Genomic DNA, 20,144 nt, shown 5'->3' on the forward strand with positions numbered 1-20,144 from the left:
TCTGCCTCTTACTTCCTCTGACACTTCTTTCATCTCTCTCGTTCTTATCTCTTGTTCTTTACACCCTGCCATTGCCTTCAAGTCATCCTTGGCCCATGTCTCCCCTCTGCTGCTTTTCTACCTCCAGCACCACCCCCACGCTTCACCTTTGCCTCTGCATATCCTAAACAAAATCAGGAGCTCTGAGAGCGACCCTTTGCAATCATGCCCTTTGCACTTTGTTAACAACCCAGCAATACTGTTGGGCTCCGTTAGCAGAAGTGACTTTCACTGATTCATGGACAATGCAAATAAGGAACACTTAAGTAATAAATTTACCTAATTAGGAAAAATGTAATGACAAACCTCCCCCCCCTCCAAAAATGAGCTGGAGAGTGCTTTTTGCCTTCTATTGTGCTAAGTGTTGTTATTAATTCAGAAATAAAGCTGATGACTCAGGAATGTGACCTTGCACCCCACACCCAGCAGGAGAGCGCTAAGGTCATCCTCGCTGCTCATCGCCACCGACACCATTCCCTTCGCCTGCTGGGTCTGTTTGCTAACAACGGCCGCTGCTGCCAAGCCAGAATTCCCTCAAATTCACTTGAATCTGAAGCGAGTCCACCAAAGGCAATCAAATTTCACTGATGAAGTCACAGTAATTAAGGGTTTCTGAGGTTTCTTCTGCCATTTGGCAAACCTTCCATTGCCGTGAGAAATACGATGACAAGACGGCTGTATTGTCTAGCTTGACAAGATCAAAAGAGGGCAGGAATGTTTTACAGTGAAAAAAAGGGAGTTTTACATTGTTCCAAAATAGCGATGAGCAGTTACGTTCTCAGACACTAATTACCTCTGCTCCGAAAACAATACAAGAAGCCAGACAAGCAGAACAAAGCTACAGCTGTTCCGCGTGCGGGGGGGAGCAAAAGCTGTGCTGTCTCCACGTAACTACCAAGTTGCCTTCCTTTCCTGAACTTCCTTCGCACAATATTCAAGCCACAATTTGCTTTTAATTATTTCTCCTCTTCTTTTCTTTTCTGAGCGGCCTAGTCCACCTGATGATCCCTGAGCATAAACATGCTCACATGGCTCACATGCCAACTGCCCTGAAGACCCATCTTGCACCATGTCCCACTCTACCAGAAGACACAGAAGACCCAATTAGGACAGTATGGACCAAGTGATCTAATCTTGCCTGACTTATGAACCCTCCTCCTTTAGCAATGCACGCAGGGCTTGGACTTGAAATCAACAGAACATGCAATTAACAGCAAGTTTGCACTCAAGTATTATTGATGAACCAGCAGATTTCCTCTCCTGGGCTTTGATTAGTGTCTGGAATAATAAATAACAAAGTTCTGCCTCCAAAAATTCTCAATGGGGGTTAGTGTTTCTCCATTCCTTTACTAGGACGTGGGGGAAAAAACAGGCAAAAAAAGCTATCTGTTTTGGCAAGTTGTCCTATTTTCTGAAAATAGCATCTTGTAATCCACCCCCCCCACCTGTCTACGACATGCTCAAGCAAAATCTGCAACACCCACACATGTGCTTGCAAGAATCCAAAGACCCATTATCCTTTCATTGGGCTTCATTTCCCCCTCCACTTGTTTCTGGTAGTCAAATTGTCAATTGTATTTACTGTCTGCAAAGCAATGAGAGAAATACACCACTGGAAATTAGTTACAGCAGGTAGTGCTTGTGGAGAAATCTGTTGTGAAACGTTCATCTTGGCTGATAAACTCCAAAATGAGGGAAAAATCAAATTCTAAAATACAACAGTGAAATGATGAAATGCACAGGGCCCCTTAGCAAGTCAAACCGCTCTGGTGAGGCAGAAGAATGTGGCAGGGGGTTTGCCTTCCTTTCTCTGGCATATGAAGTAAAGGCATTTCTTTTAGTCAGCCCTGGGACACTGCAGCTCCCTCGTTTCAGAGGACTGCAGCGATGTGCTTTCAGATCAGTGCCCCCAGCCAGTCCCTGGGCAAATGCCCCTTCTCGAGGTGTCAAATACTCCTTTTTTTTTTTGGTTTAGTGGAAGAACACCAATAAATAGGAGTCCTTCCTTTCACAAGAGAGCTCATTATTCCCTTAAACCTCCCTCGAGATACTACCTGATGAAGAAAAATACTTTAAAAGTAACTTTAACACTCGGATGAAAGTAGAAATTTGCCTGAGAGGGTAAGGTTTTTAATGAAATTGAAGTCCACTAACTCTTCCAACATTCTTCACAGCCTGTTCTCAAGGAGGAAGCCATGCACACAGTACTCCTGCAAAGCGCATCTCCCCTCGTGCTCAGTGCTAAATCCTGCCTATCTGAAAGGATGCACACAGAGCAAGGAACAGGCTTCCTCTCAGCCTTTGGAAGGGTGGATGGAGCTGAGCTCCACAGCCTTCTCCTCCTTCCCCCAGATCTGCTCTCTGAGGACAGACTCCCATGGAGGGGTAACCCTGCAGCAATGAAGCCATGCTACGAGCTCTCATACACCATGAACTCTTGCAGAAGGAGCCACTGCTAAGCAGTTGCCCTTAGTCCATGGTTCTTTTTGCTAATTATAACCGTTATGCAGCAACTCCCGTAGTATCTAAATCTGTGCAGCCAAGCATCCTCGAGCTGTTGAGGTCAGTCTCTTTTTGAGCCAGCCAGGATGTTAACACCACATTTGATCTGCTTGAAGTCATTAATGCTGAAGTTCTCTCTAGCCCTCCAAAGTCCTATAGCTGAGATGTTAAGAGCCCTGGAGAGCTGTGGGGATGTGATGGGCTTGGGGACTCTTTCTCACTCCAAGCCTGTTCTCTAACAGCTCTTCCCCAAGATGAAGAAATTACCATTTACTTGAGCATTCCTCTCCCCGACCTTTCCCACCGCCTGTGTGCCACGATGCACATCCCAGCGCTGCCTGCACATGCCATAGCCAGTTGAAACTGTGAGGTGCTTATCCATATTTCCTAACTGTCCCAGCAATTTTCCATACCTCACTCTACCACCTCCCAAAAAGCAATAAGCCCTCCAGACACCCTAGCACCCAAAGATGCTTCCAGTACACTCCTCTCTTTGGTCTCCTCCTCTTCTAGAGCAGTAGCACATTAGTTTCTACCACATACCTCTCCCTATGAAATCAGTTCTTTGTTCTCTGGAGATACGAAACAAAACTAAAATTCTCCAGCTGACTCAGCAATCCAGGTTTGGTCTTTTGTTTCTTTGCTTCCTAGAGGAAGAAAGAACACAGTTTGCTGATCAAAGAGTAATTGAAACTATTTCATTTTGAACTTCTGTCCTCTCATTGAAACCTCTCAGGTTCTTAAAAAAAATAACCCAAAGCCCATCTCTCTCTAGAATTATTCAACACTACCAGTATTTTCACACAAATACCCACTTCATCTTGCAAACATTTATTCCTAACTCCTGTCCCAGACTCTTGAACATCCTAAAGGTCTCTCCTTTGTCACAGCTGTCTTCAGTGGCTTATACAGCTCCAAATGCATGTCCAGAGCAGCATCACCCAAAAACCCCAAAAGACACTGCTGGGAAGCTGATCAGTAAATCTGTAGCAACCTACATTCTCTTTTGGTTCACGTCCAGTCAAAATAATGGAAAATATTTCCCCTTGCCTCATATTTTAAATTTCTTAACTTGCTGGGCTCCCAGCCGTCACTCGCACAGAGCTGTTGTGCAAACATTTGGCCGATACTATTTTCCCACAGTACTGTTTTTAATAGGAAAAGCTGTCAGCCACAGTTGCTGTCTCAACCCACCACATCGTGTTTGCCGTGCTGCCGGAGGTGGTAACTCCCCCGGCTCTGAGCAGGCATGTCGTGGTGCCTACCCAGACCATCACAACATGCACGTCCTCTGCTCCGTCCTTCTCCACCTCACATCTCTGCTGTCACTGCACTAGTCAGAGACCGCCCCGAGAGGCTCAGGTGTTTGGGAAGGGAAGCTACAAAAGCCTTTTGGGGATGGGGTCTAAATACATTGGAATAGGGACAACTGCAGCAGTGGTGAGAAGAGGGCACCAGTGCTGTGGCTGCACCTTGGGATCCCTCCTGCAGGACAAGCTCCTGCTCACAAAGCTCTTGGGAAACAACCTATGCAACAGCTTTGTCTCACTCCCAGAGGAAGAAATGTCCCGGATGCATGCCAGCCGTAGCGATGAACCTCCCCAGACTGTGCACGTAACAGTAATGCAAACCCTAGTACTCCACCGTAGCACCAAAAAAGAAATAAAATGGCTCATTATAGAACACGCGCTGTCGGGAGAGCTTGGAAAGCTGAGTGGGTGATCCCAATCCCACTTCCAAGCCTACACCCAAGCCCAGATTTATCTCCCGAGATATTTTCACAGCTCTTCTCAGAAACACACGCTTTTTCTTGCTGCGCAAGTGGAGCACAGCACTCAAAGACATGCTCTTGCTGGTCTTTACAAACCCAAATACGTTCTCATTTTGGGTACTTAACATTCTTTGTGGTATAGACTGGTAGCAGTTGCTCTCCAAGCTATTTTTTTTGGTGTGAGCTGCTTTCTAGTCACTCGGAAGCTTAGCTACTGTCTCTGAAGGAAGGTAATCCTTGATTATCTTATAAAGTCATTATGTCCACAGAACAACACAAATTAGGAAGCCTGGGAATGCCACAAGCATGTATTTGCATTGACACATACACAACTGTCCAACGTTACCCGGTCCCACCATGAGATATTGACTGAACCCACAGCTTCGACATTCCTCCTGCTGCCTTCTCCTCTGCACAGACGTGGGAATCAGCTTCCAAACTAACAAACCTCTGCCAGAGCAAAACAAAAGCTTCCATTTGGAGAAAAAATTACAAAAATCTAAACATCTAGAGATATAACATGAGCAATAAAAAGCATAAAGCAAAAGCCTATAAAACAAGCACTGAATCCAAGAAGACCACTTCTGAGCAGTGGGTGTATCAAATCCTCGGGTGGTCCTTTCGCATAGAGCAATGTGGGACCGCCAAGACCCCCCTTCCTGCACCACGACACGCTCTGCTGCTGCTCACATCAGTTCATAACTCTCACACCACCTCCCATCCACCTCACCTTCCACAATCAAATGAGCTATGAACTCCATGTAAAAGCAACCCAAATTCTTGGGCACCACCTGATGTTAAGACAGAACTGCCTGAAAGAATAAATCCTTTGCTCTGTGAAAAACAGATTCACATACAGGTTAATGTAGGTCTATAAACCCTGAAAGCAGAAATTTCACTTACAAGACCAGCTGAGATAAATTAAGAGCAATTACAGAAAATCGAGCAACATCTCCTCCTTTGCACTGTACTTGACAAAAAACTTTGTGCTTTAACTATAGTTTTCCCAAGTATATTGTTCTAAGGTACTTAAGACAATCAGATTAAGGTCACTGTAGAGTTTTAGGGCATGACTCCACTAAACCTCCCAAAATATTTTCATTCGAAGTGCACATTAAATCCTTTTCCCAAGGAGCCCGTGGGCTCGATGGCAGCACACCTCAGCTCGATGGCAGCTGAGGGACCTTGCCAGCACCTCCACCCTGAATAAACCATAAAGTGTCACTTTGGGAATCCAGAGAGGACAGCCAGAGGTACCTCACCGAGTGGGGCTATGTTGGATGTAGTTAGGTGTCCACCCTTCAGAGTCTATCAAGTAAGAACAAATATTGCATTAAATTCTTGGCAAATAAATTCATGTAGAAGCCAGGTGTGAGAGGAGAGAAAAGACATCTCACATATCCAGTTCTCTACAGTCCTGGGGAAGCCTCCAGGGCTGAGGCACAGTGACTGCACATTTGGGAACAGAGAAAAGGGGAAGGACATGTGTCTGACTGTCCCCTCACTGGGCCACCACACGCCACTCAGGATCAAATGCCAACCAAAGCAAAGCCAAAGGGTTTCTGCTTTGGTTGCTTCTGTACTGGCAGCGTGGAAACATGCAAAAAGAAATTTGCAAGGGAAGTTGTAAAGAGCCTGACTTTCAGAAAAAGCCTTTGTGGCAGGCGCAGATAAAACACCATCATGGCACAATACTACAGAGACTGTTCATGAATATATATTAAAAATTCAAATTATCAAAAAAAAAGCTGCATGTATTAAAAAATCCAAAAGTGACTTTCACTTTAAGAAGAAATTCTGTCTATAAGTATTAGTGAAGAATTTTTCTGGCACTGAAAAAGTGTTAAGCATAAAATATAGCCTCCACGAAGTAAAATAAGCCAGTCTGGGTCAACACCATCCAAATTCATCAAGAATCCAATTGTTCAGAGTGCAAAGTTTCTACCAATTAACAAAGACTTAAGCAGCAGCTTAGTCCCTTCTCTGCAGCAGACACCATCTCCAGAAAGCTGCTACCACTTTCCTTCCCCATGTAGTTCCCAGCCAGCAGCGTGTCCACGAGCTTTGTGTTCGTGCAATGTTTCTGCATGGACATTTCTAACAGAAGACAACAGCCGATCCACCTGAAGAGTTGCAGAGCAAGACAAGACTCCTCTACAGCCCCAGTTTGGCACTCAAGGATGTGCTTGGCTTGCTTCAGGTTTTAAGGGACTAAAAACTGCAGAGGAGAAGCTGGAGAACACTGAGGAGAGCAGCAACTGAGAAGACCTCAACATCTGGAAAAATCACCTTGTCTACAGAGCCCCATGACAAGCATACTGGCCTCACGCTGGTTGTGCATCGGGCCAGGAACTTTGCAGTTTTACATATACTGGCAGCCAGACTTCCTCCTCCGACCTACTCATGCAGGGTATCACTGTGCACAGCCCAACACACCAGTGGCATGACTGAGAAAAGACTTTGCCACTCATGTAGGCACCCTTGGGCTGTGGCTTCTTGGCAGCACACAAAAAGAGAGTCTGGCGCAGAAGCTCAGTCGTTCAGATCAGTCAGCAAATTGTGGGGGTGGTGGATGATCCCTTCCTTCATAGGAGAGAGCACATCAGTTGTACTAAGGACCACGTGCGCAGGGTCAGCCTCAAAGAGAAGGTGAAGATGTGCCTGTATCAGATTTCTGGTGTTTTTCTAATAGATCTCATACAGGAAAAAAAGTGTCAAGTGACTGGAAGCATCTCCCAGTCCTTCACTGGTGGGAAAAGGATACTTGCATTTATCCACAGTTCAAACAAAAGTGCAAATTGGCAGTAACAACCATTCTTTGGCCAAGCTGCCAATCTTGACGATTTCTACAAAGCTGGTTTTGCAGACTGTAATTGGGGTCAGGAAGAGGCACTCAAAACTAGAAGTCACGAAGTCGTCCTTATTTTTATCTGTTTTAATCAGACAAGCAATGATTTCAAACTCCTTGACAACAGGAATTAAATTGTGCGTTGTGCTCACAGTCACCGCTGCAGACCATGGCTGGCCAAGCACAAAAGCACAGAGCTTTTTCCCCATCCTACTATTCTCTTGGTCTAAAGATAGTATTCCCAGAGCCTATATGGTCCTTGAAGACCTATGAGCACTGGAGGCCTCTGATTTGCAGATGTTCCTTACTTCAGTAGTCTGTAGCCATGCACAAGTAGACAAAAAACAAATCAGGGCTCTGAATTACAGCACTCACTCTCTAATAATAACTAGAGCTGGTAACAGAAGTGGGAAATATTCTTCCCTATTAAAAACTACATTCACTCAAAGCTGAAAATTAACATATTTATTCTGCAGAACTGAACCACCTTTCCCTCCTCCCAGGTGATAAAGTAAGAGCAAACAGCTCTTGGCCACTACAGCATTGATTAGAGTGCTCAGCCTGGCTATGGGAGCTCCACACTGAGGTTGCTTATGGACTTGTTTCAGTACAGAGACTTGACCAATGTTTCCAATGTCTTCACCAGAAGGGAAGCCATATGCTGGGGCCAGACTTTAAAGACTTCAGAAAGTTCCTGTGTTCTTGTCACTATGGAATAAAATCCTATTACTGTGTTTATGTTGTTTAAAAAAAATGGAGCTGCAATTTTCTGTACATTAATTACAAATTACCACAATGTGCAAATCACAACTAAGAATAAGAGTCTCTATCTTGTAGTTAAAAATACATCTTAATGTGTCAGTCTGCTTTGCATCATTGCATCATGTTAAATATGAAGAGAATTCTGTGAATGTGTCACAATTAGAGATATCTGTACCCCAAGGGATTTATTTTCTGAATTTTGCTCAGCAGGATGCAACATGAGGCTCCTCACTCACATAATTTCCAGCTTCCATTAACAGCAGTTAAAACCTAGAAGTCCTCGTTAGGCAAATCTATTCAAGAAGAGGCCAAAATTAGGTATTAAAAGCACTGCTGAGATCAGGGTTTGAAACTGTAATTAAAGTCATGACTGAGCCCTTAGTGTCCATCCTGTAGAGCCAGTTTATATAACCAGGATATTGATGAAAATCTCCAGCTTCACTGGAGTTCATGTATTATTGAGCGCCTTTCCTTGTCCATCAGGTGTTAACCCCAGCTCCGCAGTGCCAGACGAGGTCACAGTTTGGCAAGAAAAGGGATTAAATTGATGCAGCGTTCACGGACCAACTGAGTGCAGAGCCAGAAGGGACCCCTGTGACCACGCAGCTTGTGCTCTTTGCTGCCGAACTTCACTCAACCCTCCCTTCAGCTCTGGTTTGTGCAAAAGCACCGGCTTTCGAACGGCATGAAGTTGTGATCTACAGAGTTCCAGGATGGAGATTTCTGCCTTCATTAAGCTGGAACGAGCCCTGCAGAGTTTAACCAGCGCCTCTCAGCTTCCCGGGAGCTCTGCCAAATCCTCCTGGGAACTGGGGCATCCACGTTTTGGCACAGAGCACACCTGAAGCTGGTGCAACTTCCACTGCCTTGCTTTGGCTTCTGCCTACCTCCCCACAGAAGTGTGCCGAGACCACGATTTGCCTTTGCAGAGGCAAAGGGCATCTTCTGAGGAACAAGTGCAAAATAAGACATGAACTGCAGGGAGTTTAACTGCCTTTATTCCTTTCTACCTCCCACCCTCAACTGGTACAGCAGCCCAAGGCAGCTGGGAGGAGAGCCTGCCATAGTTGTCTGGAAGTCTGCATTGCAGGCAACTAGTTAAAGAGCCTGTTATCAGCAGCTCCTAGTCTCCCAAACATATTAGACATCTTTAATCTTCTGCTCAAAAATGTTTTCCACTGAATTATGAGGCAAGATATGCTACAAATGGATAATAATAAAGAAAAAATGGCTAGAACACTCTGGCATTGAAATATGCTAATGCTAATAGAGGCTTTTTCCGAAGAAAGACAGTTGCGAAGCACAAAGAGTTAGCTACTTTCTCCTTGATTATCATCTGTAGCTTCTAAGTAGGCAATTTAGATCTGGCTGTCATTTTTCAAATGAAAGACCAGCCTCCCCATCGCATGCAGATGAAGTGTACATTTTAAAGGACACTCAACAGGAATGTCTTTATTCAGATGAGAATGAAAATCTCCCATAAAATACAATTTCCTTTTCCTACAGAAGCAAGGATTACTTCAAGACACAGTTTTACCAGTACACTGGAAAGATAAGTGATTTAAAATAAAATGGAAACCAACATCTGTTTCGCTCACTGCTGTAATACAAAGGTGTGCACTAACATTCTCTCATGAGGCTCTCACCTTGGCACTACCAGGAACTTCCATTCCGTCCCTCAGTTCTCCCAAAGCCTATGCACATATTTACCTTAACATTTAACCATGTGTTTCTCTAGGGCACGATTTTTCCAAGTAGCTTTCAGGATGAACTCCACAAGAAAAGGCAAGATACGCTCCAAATGAATTCTCACGCAGCATTTAGCTTAGGGATACCCTCTGTGTGTAGGCTGGGCTGAAGCACCTCCAGAGGGTAAAGGCAAAGAGATTTTAGTGCAGGATCTTGCAGAAGTGAGAGAACCACAAAGCAGCAGGCGATGACATTAGCAGGTAATGTCTCTGGCTGGCAGCAGGCTTCTGCTATGCAGCATTTCTTTTAAATCACTACCTGAAGAAGCCCAAACATTTCCGTGCAACCCTGCCTCTTCCAAAAAACCCATAAAGTTTGTGACACGAGCAATTATGTAGCAAAAATCTTCAGCACAGATTTTGTAAGTCAAACCTAACAACTGAGCAGGCAACCAACAAAAATTTGCTTTTAGGAAGACTGGTTAAAAAGCACTTTAAAACAATGAATACCAGCAACAAATGTGCACAGTAGGTGTATTATTCAACCACGTACTAGCAAAGCAAAACCAATGAACAGCAAAGTACATGATAAAAATGTTGCTGGGATCAGAAGAAAATAATAAAAATAAACAAATAGGACCTTCATCAGGACCCTTACTAGAGAAAAAAAATATATTGCTTCAGGGCACTTGAGTGAGTGACAAATACAATCTGAAAGAGTGATGGACTGCGAGAATAACATATAATTCCAAGATGTCGATTTTTTTCCCCCACTCAAAGAATCATTACTGGGGTGAGGGTCAAGCTGATGAACATCCTAATGTGTGCCAAATTTGCAAGACACCGTACCAAGCACAAATCCTAATGCTGAGAAAAACTGCTAGTGTGAGACTAGAGAAGGTGGGGTTTTTTTCCATATTTGAACTTGTAAAGCTGTTGATATACATAGAGGCATCCAGAAGAAGGGCTCATTTGTGCTTTAAAGCACAAAGAGGTAACTAAATCCTTCGTGATACAACCAAAATCAGGCAGAAGAAATAGGAGAAAAGTCAGGTGATTATTTGAAATAACCTTATGAATATCTGCTTGGACACAAAACAGTCTGCCAGAATTTTGAACCAGGGCTTCTTTGCACATTACAGTGTGACTAAAGGATCATGGATGGGGCTGCAGGAAGCTTAAATGAATCAGTGTAGTTATAGGTGGAAAATAACTACCTCACCTCCTCTTTCTCTCAAGGGATCCCTTCTCTCAGCTGTACATAGATACCACTTCTGATCACCCTGATGGTCTCCTCTGGTGCCTAATGTACACTCCTGTACTTCCTGACTTCTCCCTTTTCAAAGGGCAAATTAATCCAGGTGCAGAATTAAACCAGGAAGAGGATGCTACTCCGGCAGAACTGAGAATCAACCTCACACTGTGCAGGGGGCTTCTTTGTTTTTCTTTTCTGATGCTCCACGACTTCCTGCCGCCAGAGTTACAATGGCAGTAAAATAATGCAGGAACCAAGCACAACCAGCCATGACTTTAAACCAATCTTATTTTTTGATCTTTTAACTGTACTCTTCAGAATTCCCTGCCTGATGGAATTAAAGATTTCTGTTGGATTAATTTACATTGTTTGCTGGAGATTTAGCAGTTTGTAGGCTGGGCCTGAGAAAAATCTTAGTAAGAGGGTATGGAGATGCTCCTCGGTTTGCAGGAGCTACCTGCTGTGGAGGGCAATGCTTCCTCAGTACACTCAGGACTGGCCTGAGGCTACATGAATCACTGTTTTGAAGTCAGCTTGGCAATCAATATGCTTTAATTACACATTCCCAGACCCCACCAGCACTGGTTTTTTGCCCTCCTGCATCCTCCCTTTCTTTATCCAGGGTGATGGGCCCCAAGAAGCACAATTGCAACGTACCCCCTTTCAGCCTGGAAAATTCCCTCTCTATTCTGATCTTGCTTTAATGAGAAAATTTTCAAGCGCCTTCCAGCTGATTTCCAAAACATGCAGGTACTCTTGCTGTGACAAACTGTTCTGTTGAGACTTACAATTTTGTTTGCTTGCTTAAACCTCTTGAACCTTGGTCACCAACTAGCCAAGGTCTAGCTATTCAACCTCTAGGAGAGGAAAAAACAAAACAAAACCCTCTCAAACACACAGCAACAGGAATGAAAGCAGCTGGTAGCACGGCTGCATTGCTTTCTACATTTCAAGTCATGCTGGGAGGTGCAGCTCATAAAAAGCAGCGCTCAAGTATTCGACTGCTTCAGTGTCACTGCTGACAGCCACAACAGCACTGCCGTGTCAGATGCTCAGCAGCATCTCTCCTTCCACCTACACCTCCCCCAGCTGTCAGCCTATAACCAGAATGCTGAAGGCATTTAAAAGGAAAATGCCATGTGAATACAGACTTATTCACACCTGGATGCAAGACAACTGGTGGGAAATTCATCCTACCTACATGAAGACTACGTGACCATGCGGGCAGATGAGCTTCAGGATCACAGCCTTGATGAGGGAGCCCAAGCTTAAAAACGTGTCTGCTTTTTCCAAGGGTACGAACTGCTCTAATACGAGATGTTACCTTTCACAACTAATCTTGCTCCTGTCTCTAGAGCATTCCCTCTCCATTCTGTGGAAGGAGCACTGGAGAAAATCAGCAAGAGCAAATTTGTGAAGAGGTCCCAGGAATATTTAGACAGAACAGTAAAACAGCACACGTCTGCTGCTCCGCATAGTCTGAACATCTTCGGGCACTTTTTCAATGTGCCTCAGGTTTGCATGCAAAGGTCCAGACTGCGTAAAAATGGAGTAAGTTCACACTTCTGCCAAAATGCCAGCTGACTGCCACCAACCTTCTCACCTGCAAATTACAGGTGTGTTTACACCATGTGGCCAGCCACCCCACTGCAGGTGCCCTACACTTTGTCTGTACATGCTGAGCACAGCCAGCCAAGAGCCACACCGAGAGTTCAAGGGCTCGCTACAGCCTCAGCTGGATCCCTGCCACAGATAAATCCCATTTGGCATCATCCTTCCAACATGCCAGAATGTTACAATTACCTAGCAATTATTTCCAGTTTTTTAATAAGCAAGACTGTGGGAAATTGCAGATCTAGCCCCTTCCTTCTAGAAGCAATGCTCAACATGCCTGGTAAAACACCAGGAGATGCTGGCTACTTATCCCCATTTTATTAACTTTTTACATAAAGTACTATTTTATAATCATACAAATTAAAAGCACTTTACTGTAGGGTTTATTCTGTAATGAATGCTGGAGAAATGAACTATTTGGAAGTGAATCACATTACAAATTCATATAACTCAATCTTCAGGGTCTCTCTCACGCATATTAAGCAGAAATGAAAGAAAATGCAGACAACTTCAAGAAAAAAAAATAAACATTTGTAATACCAGGAAATGTGCCTCTTTGGAGTAATAAATATGTATCAAGGAAGAACAACAGTTCAAGGAATTGAATTCAGTTTGCACTGCTTGCAAGCCACTGTATTTTAGAACATGCTAAAGAAGCAAATGCTATTACATCTGGCCTGTGTACAGCAATCATAAGCAAAACAGCATGTGATTTCCCAAGGAAGCAAAATAATTTGAGAGTCACTGTACTAGACTTGAAATTGGATTATGCATTCTTTTCTTAATCATCTCAATTCCTTAAAGAAATCACTTACACAGAAGTGAAAGGTTTCTAGAGTGGACTTGACATCTTTAAAAACAGAAGACTGTGGATGATCTTTTGAAGCCAGATCCTAAATGGCATGAACATTTTTGTATTATGTATATTTAACCTCACTATAGTTTTCAGACATACTTAAACAACATAAAAATCTGTTTTCTTAGGTCCCTAGCTTCCAAAGTTGAAAGCATTCAGGCACTAAGAGATTCAGACAGGCAATTAGCAGAATTTTCAAAAGCATTTCAAAAATATGGTTCAAGCGTGCTTTGTCTTTTGCTTCCCCTTCCCCATGGGGGAGCTCTTCCAGCTCCTTGCTACTCCAATGGTTGGAAATCCTCCCTCATGTCCAGCTTAGTTCATGGTTACGCCACAGTTAACGGCTGCTTTAGCCTCGTTTTTAAACTGGGCCAATGCATTTTAATTCTTGCCTGCCTTTTTCCACTCCCTGAGCCTTTATGGGGCTCTGCACACCCACAGCTCTTCTCCCCTGAGCTCCCACTCCCCAGCAGTTCCCACGGCCCCCATCCACACCAGGTCCAGAAAAAAAATGCTGCACACCCAGAGCCTAGACAACATTGTGGGAAGAATTCAGGAGCCCCGGGCCAGCGCTGCATCAACAGCCGCTATAAATGATGGGAAAACCCACTGAAAATGGGCTTCACATCAGCCGCCAGCGCCTGCCTCCCTGCCAACAACCCGCCACGAACCAAACGGGGTTACCTGAAGGGGTAGGCAAAGGCTATGTCAATGCTGAGGTCACTCTCTGACTTGTTTGCACAGTCCACACTGAGGCGCAGTCCTCCAGAGTACCCACCGCATGTTGCAAATGCAAAGATTGCAAAAAGCTGTCAAAAACAAACAACATTTTTTATTTTATTTCGTTTCAGCGACCACCGCAAGCAGATCCACGCAGCGGCTCGTGCTGCAGCACCGGCCCCCTCGGGTCAGGTTATCCATCACTCCGTGCCCTCAGAGCATCGCCGTGCCTCGCTCCTGCGCCCTGCCCGAAAGCGAGGATGAAGAACCACAACAAGCGAAGCTCTGTTGGCCCACGTAGACAGAAACATCACCATTTGTCTGTGGCAGGCATCTCAGCACTCCCCTCCTGTCCTGAACCCCTCGTGGGATCCACAACCCAGACAGCTCTTTAAATCATCCCACTGACAGGCACACTGGGACAAGAAGAAAAAGATGAATATTGACTGAGCGTAATGAGTCAGTCTTAACCCAAATAAAACACAGGCACAAGTATTCCTAAGGAGCAATCAGGAATAGCAATAGGGGACCAAAGCAGTTCATGTGGCTGCCAGCCCATTACATGGCAAAATATAGAATTGTACTGCCCCTCTTCTGTTTCATGTACGACTTGGGGAAAAAAAAACAACAAAAGACAACACAAATTTTTAATTATTTTTCCTAAAGTACTACCATAAGCCAAGATAGATATAGAGGTGCTGTAAACTGATAGCAAAACAGAAAAAAAAATTTAAAACCCTCCAAGATTTAGGATAAGTTCAGGCAAATCTGATGGGAACAAAGAGCTTGGGTGGTTCTGATGCAAATCCATACCACGTCTTAATCTCCCAGGAAAAAAAGGGTGAAGGAGGGAGTGTACAGACCAGAGACACATCAGTATTGTTATTTATATCAATTGTACAAATAGAGGAATTGGAAGCAGGCATAGGTGTCTTAAAACATCACAGATGTAGGCTTCCTTGGAAAACCCCAAGCAGAAATGGGAACAGTTTATTTATACAGTTGTAATTTAATTTAAAGGGCAGGTTTGATTTTGCTGATTGGAGCACTGTAGCTCTGAAGTAACTCCATCAGCTTTAACAGAGTTACTCCAAGATCTACAGTGGGGCAGATATGGGAAATGACAAGTAAATGCCTGATCCCAGTCACAAATAAGCAAAAAGTCAGCAACCCGGAGGAAACAAAGAGCACACACATATCTGGAAAAGAAAACGTGATCTTGGGCATTTAAAAATTATACAGCAGGTAGATGTAACAGCAAAATAGAGGACTGAATGATTCAGTAAAAGCAATATGAAAATATAATAAACAGAAATAACAGACCTATCCTTGCTGCACAAGGCTCTGCAAAACATGCCATTAATCTTAGTTCTCTCAATTCACAATACACACAAAACCAGGCACTTCAGCAGCCTCTTCAGACTTCAGCTTTGTGTGTGCAACCTCTCCCTAGACACTATCTGGATACAAGGGTGGTGATTCCTGAGCACTGGAGCAGAGAGAGCCCCCCTGGCTGCAAAGCGCTGTGCTGGGCGCGATGGAGCTCAGAGAATAATGCAAACTCCCACCCTGCTACTTGCTTCCAGTGTGCCCAGGGCATAGCACAGAGGATAGATGTGCAAAGGTATTTAGGTGCTCAATGATAAGGAAAGTTGATAAAAAGTTCGATGGAATCAATCCTTCATGCTGAGCTCCCTGGAAAAAAAGAAAACTGAACCCTCCCCATGAATTGACTTGTTAGGTACGTGCCCTGAAATAAATGTTTCTACTACAACTTTAATAGCATTCCTTCATCCTAAATGAGACACTTCCTCTGTAAATATAAGAAGTTTCTGCCCTTACATGTAGCACAGCACTGAAAATCAGTATTAGTCATCTCAGTTTAATTTGTGAGGTGATGTCAGAGAACAATATATTAAGGAGGAGAGTTTAGTGCTGACCTGCTTTCTGGCCTAATTAATGGAATTGCAAATGCAAGTGTTTTACAGATACATAGGAAAGCACAAAAATTAATGCAGTGATTATGAAGAAAGAACTTGAGAGCTGTGGTGCGAGATAGACGTGCCATAAAGAAAAGTCTTCACCTCTCAACTACAGCTCTCAGCACAGGGACAAGCAGAGGTAAAGATACACAATTGAAATGCATCTCCTTTAATGAAGTATTGGAAATCAGGACAAACATGTGCCACCGTGTTTATTCACCAAGGCCATGGAGCCATACCCAAAACCATAGCTCAGGCTATTCCTCCTCAGGAAGGATCTCCTCCAGAGTTCCTAGCTTTAACTCTCCTCTGTTGAGAGCATCTTTGACAGCAGATTCAGGCACCCAAAGTCTCAGTCCCTCAGATGGTTCAGATCCACCCTTTACTCACTTTTAACCACACGCTCCACTTTTAACCAGAAGTTTTTCAGATGCTTTCACTCATTCAGCAAATCCTCCAGCCTCCTTCCTCTCCAGTCACAACCCACCAGGGCTGCCCAGCGGTTTCCATCCTTGCTCAGCACATACTCTGCTACAAGCACCCAGGCAGCACTCCCAAAGCTGGTAGAAAACAGAAGACGACCCAGTTGGAGCTTTATATACAGAACTTCAGCAAAGCCTCAGCCAACCCAAGCCTGGCTTTCCGCCGTGGCTGGATCAGGTGCTGCTAACAGCTGGGACTGCCCAGCTGCAAGTAACGCCCGGCTGGTCCCCACAGCTGTGTGCCCAGGCATGAAAGCATGTTTATGTTTTGCATTGCAGGAAAGCAAGGTGAGGGCTGTAAATCAATGGTATTTCTCTGGAGATCTCAGCCAAGCAACAGGCATAATTGTCCTCTCACCCAAGCAACCTTCTCCCCCTAGCTCTGCATTTTTTCTTTCCCCACCTCCCCCCAAGTTTTGCTGCTTTATGTTGTCACTGAAGTGCCTGGTGCAATAAGCCAAGATTTATTTGTTGGGTTTTGCTCACACTGTAATTCTGTGGCAGTTGCCGGAATGCTGTAAACACCATTGTATTTTATTATAGCAGGATTTGTCTAAATGGCAGTTGTAAACCCCATAATGGGAGCTTTATGGGCCAGATTCAATAAAACCTCCATCTGAGAGATAATTTTATTGAATCTGGCCTCCCTGAAATTGAAAAGTTTATGGAGAAAGGGAAAGTGTTTCCCTATGTTCCTATTTACTCTTTGCCTATAAATCCACACCCAGCGTTAGTCCCATCTCAGGGTGCATGCATATCGCTTTCCCCCTTCATATTAGATAAATCTTCCCCAGCACACAGTAACCTCTGGTTATCACACGGCTGCTGCCTCTCAAGGCTCAGGTCCAACAGCCAGGGCTGCGCTCGCCGTCTCCGGAAAAGCGGCACCAGGATGAACACGGTGCCCTTGAGGCAAAAAATCTTTGCTGCCGTGGCTGTGCTGGGCTCTCCTGCCCACTGGCACGGGAGCAGGGCAAAGTCCAGTCTGTCCCTCCTGCAGCTGGAATGTAATGGGGAGGCTGGTGCCTTCACAAATGCCCAGGAAACAGAAAACGCCTGTGCCCAGCCTGGATCAATGGTTGGGTGTGGGATAACACCCCGAGCATGCATCCCGCTCGCTTGACGTTACCAACCCACCTGACGAGGCCATAGACCAAAGAGTGGGGGAGGAAGGGACATTATTTGTGCTCCCCAGCACTGACCAGAGCAATGCACATCTCCTGTGTCCAGACCAGCCTGGCTGGAAGGTCACCCTTATTCCACATCCCTAACAACGCAGCACAGCTCTGAAGCTCGCGATGCCTTTCTGTGCAGGATTAACACCCCATCCCCTGCTCCTGCTACAGGATATTCCCTCTATAACCTTGTAGCCTTGGCCTGTGCTATATGGTAGATTTTTGTAAGGAAGGAAATAGCATATTTATTATGGTAGTGTGCAATAATAAATAGCCTTTCCTGTCAAATCACACGAGCATGTTTTAAAGATAGTGGGCTCCTTAGCACACTGAGAAAAAACAGCAATAGAATTTCCAGCAGAGCACATGATTCTCACACCAGCTCAGCACAGGTAAAGGTTCATCAGCTGATTTACGGGATCAACTGGAGGCCCTTCTTCTTCCTTCAATGTCATGGCAATGGGTCTTCTAATTCAGCATTCAGGAGCGGTTATGTATCCAGACTCAAGGCTGGTCCCTTCGTTTCCCAGCCCAGCTGTCCCCAGTGCCCGGGGGCTCAGGGCAGGCGATGCCTGGGGGAGCTGAAGTCCCAGCTGTGCGTTAGACAGTTGGCAGCGCCTCAACACGCGACCCCAGACATCACTCATCCCGGCGTGGAAGGGAAAAATGGGATGATTTCCCATCGCTTCTCGCGTTTGGCTTTCCGACAATTCCCCTCAATGCCTGCTGAGCGACAGGCTCGCTCTGCGCACCAGAAGAAGGCAGAACGGTTCCTGACAAGGCGAGTTAAAAGGCTTATGTAGAGCATGTTACAGCTAAAACATCCTGTTAGGAAGATAACACTGTCATTTAAAATTGATGAAATTTTTTATATAAGCCACTTGCTTTTTCTGGGAGCACGTCTCCCCGCGCAGCAGCCTTTGGCAGCTCGCGGGCAGACGAGATGGAGCCACCCTGGGGATGCACCCCCAAATCCACCCTGGTGCAAAGCAGAGATCCCCGCTCTGCCTGAGGGCTCCTCGGTGACTCCTTCAGGATGGTGAGATTTTAAAAAGAAACCACATTGTTTTTTTTCCTGGAGCTGTGGTGGTCGAAAACAGGCTGTGAGGGGCATGCAGCTCTCTACGTGGGTTGGTCTTCCATACTTCCTCTTGGGGTTGAGGGAGGAAAATGGGAATGAATCTGCTGGATCCTTTCACAGGGACATCCCCCCCAGCCCCCTATCGCTGCCCTAACACTGGAAAGACAAGGGCCACTCTTGACACTTGTAAAATGCAATCTGAAATATTTGAAACACCCGCTCTTTTATTAGTCATTGTACTTGCTTGAAGTGCTTTACAAAAGACATCTTTTTCTGGCATTGCTTCTGGTTGTAAGACATCCCTTTCTCTCTGTCGCCATAACAAAGAGAGGGCAAAACATTTGCCAAACACTGTATTGCTTTACACTTTCTGTCACTCACCGTGGCCAACGGTGTGCTGACAGCAGGGCGGGAGCGCGCTGGGCTCCAGAGACATCCCCCCGCAGCCAGCATCTCTCACCCGGCAGAACATCTTGTTAAACCGAGATTATTTATTTATAGAGCAGAACCAGTAATTGAACATTATTATTACGACTGTAAAGGGAAGGTTCGAAGGCACTAAATGACTGTACGGGAAAACATTTACTGCAGAGCTGATGGCCCAAAATATGTCACCAGTGAAAGATTAGGAAGCACTCTCTCCTCCAGGTCTCTGCCTGTTTCTTTTTTAAAATCTGGCATTTTTCCTGTGCAGATCTGAACCGCAGACTTCCTGGAATCACTTCTCCTACATACAAGCCTTTGTGCACCGGAGATTATCAGATTATTGACTTTGGGGTTCCTAATTATATCAACTTGACTGGTTGATGAATTGGAGGTGGATAACATCGCAGCCGACGCAGTGCTGGGAGGGTAGGCGATGACTAGCAGGAGTCATTTTCCTCCAACAGCTATACAGGGAGAAAGTTGCAATAGATTCTGCTCCTGCTGAGAAATAAACTCTAAAGCAATTGTCCATGAATTGCTGGGATTTAGTGTGCCCCATTTAAAATAAACAGCAGAATCGCAAAGAACAATTCTGTGCCTGCCCAGATCTGGTCTGCGCGGAGGGCGAAAGCCCAGGGGTGAGAGAACATCTCAGAGTTTGAGACCTGAAGAACCACATACGCCCCATCAGAGGAACACTGTGTGTCTGCTCAAACATGGAGACTTGTAGTTTTAGCACAGTTTTAGCACCCTGCTGAAGGACCACTCAGGCAACTGTCCCACACTGAGAGGCACTTGCAGATAATGAGTGCCTCCAGACTGTGGTGGCAGCTGGGAGAGAACTTTTGGTGCCACCACGCTAGAACTGGGGACATACAACCTGTCCAGATCTCACACAAAGCACCTCTTAGCTTCTACTTGGCTATCAGACCTAACATTTCCA

The 20,144-nt window shown here is 45.0% G+C and overlaps 1 protein-coding gene across 1 annotated transcript in view; it reads right to left on the reverse strand.

Annotated features, from left to right (window-relative positions):
* Nucleotides 1-20,144, reverse strand: part of SYNPR (synaptoporin) — a 43,053-nt gene that overhangs the window by 13,901 nt on the left and 9,008 nt on the right. The window contains exon 2 of the mRNA XM_009875439.1: nucleotides 14,020-14,144. Coding sequence (XP_009873741.1) covers nucleotides 14,020-14,144 — 125 coding nt within the window. The remainder of the gene's footprint in view (nucleotides 1-14,019; nucleotides 14,145-20,144) is intronic.

This window comes from Apaloderma vittatum, unplaced genomic scaffold (genome assembly GCF_000703405.1).
Source record: "Apaloderma vittatum isolate BGI_N311 unplaced genomic scaffold, ASM70340v1 scaffold3138, whole genome shotgun sequence".
In the NCBI taxonomy this organism is placed as follows: domain Eukaryota; kingdom Metazoa; phylum Chordata; class Aves; order Trogoniformes; family Trogonidae; genus Apaloderma; species Apaloderma vittatum.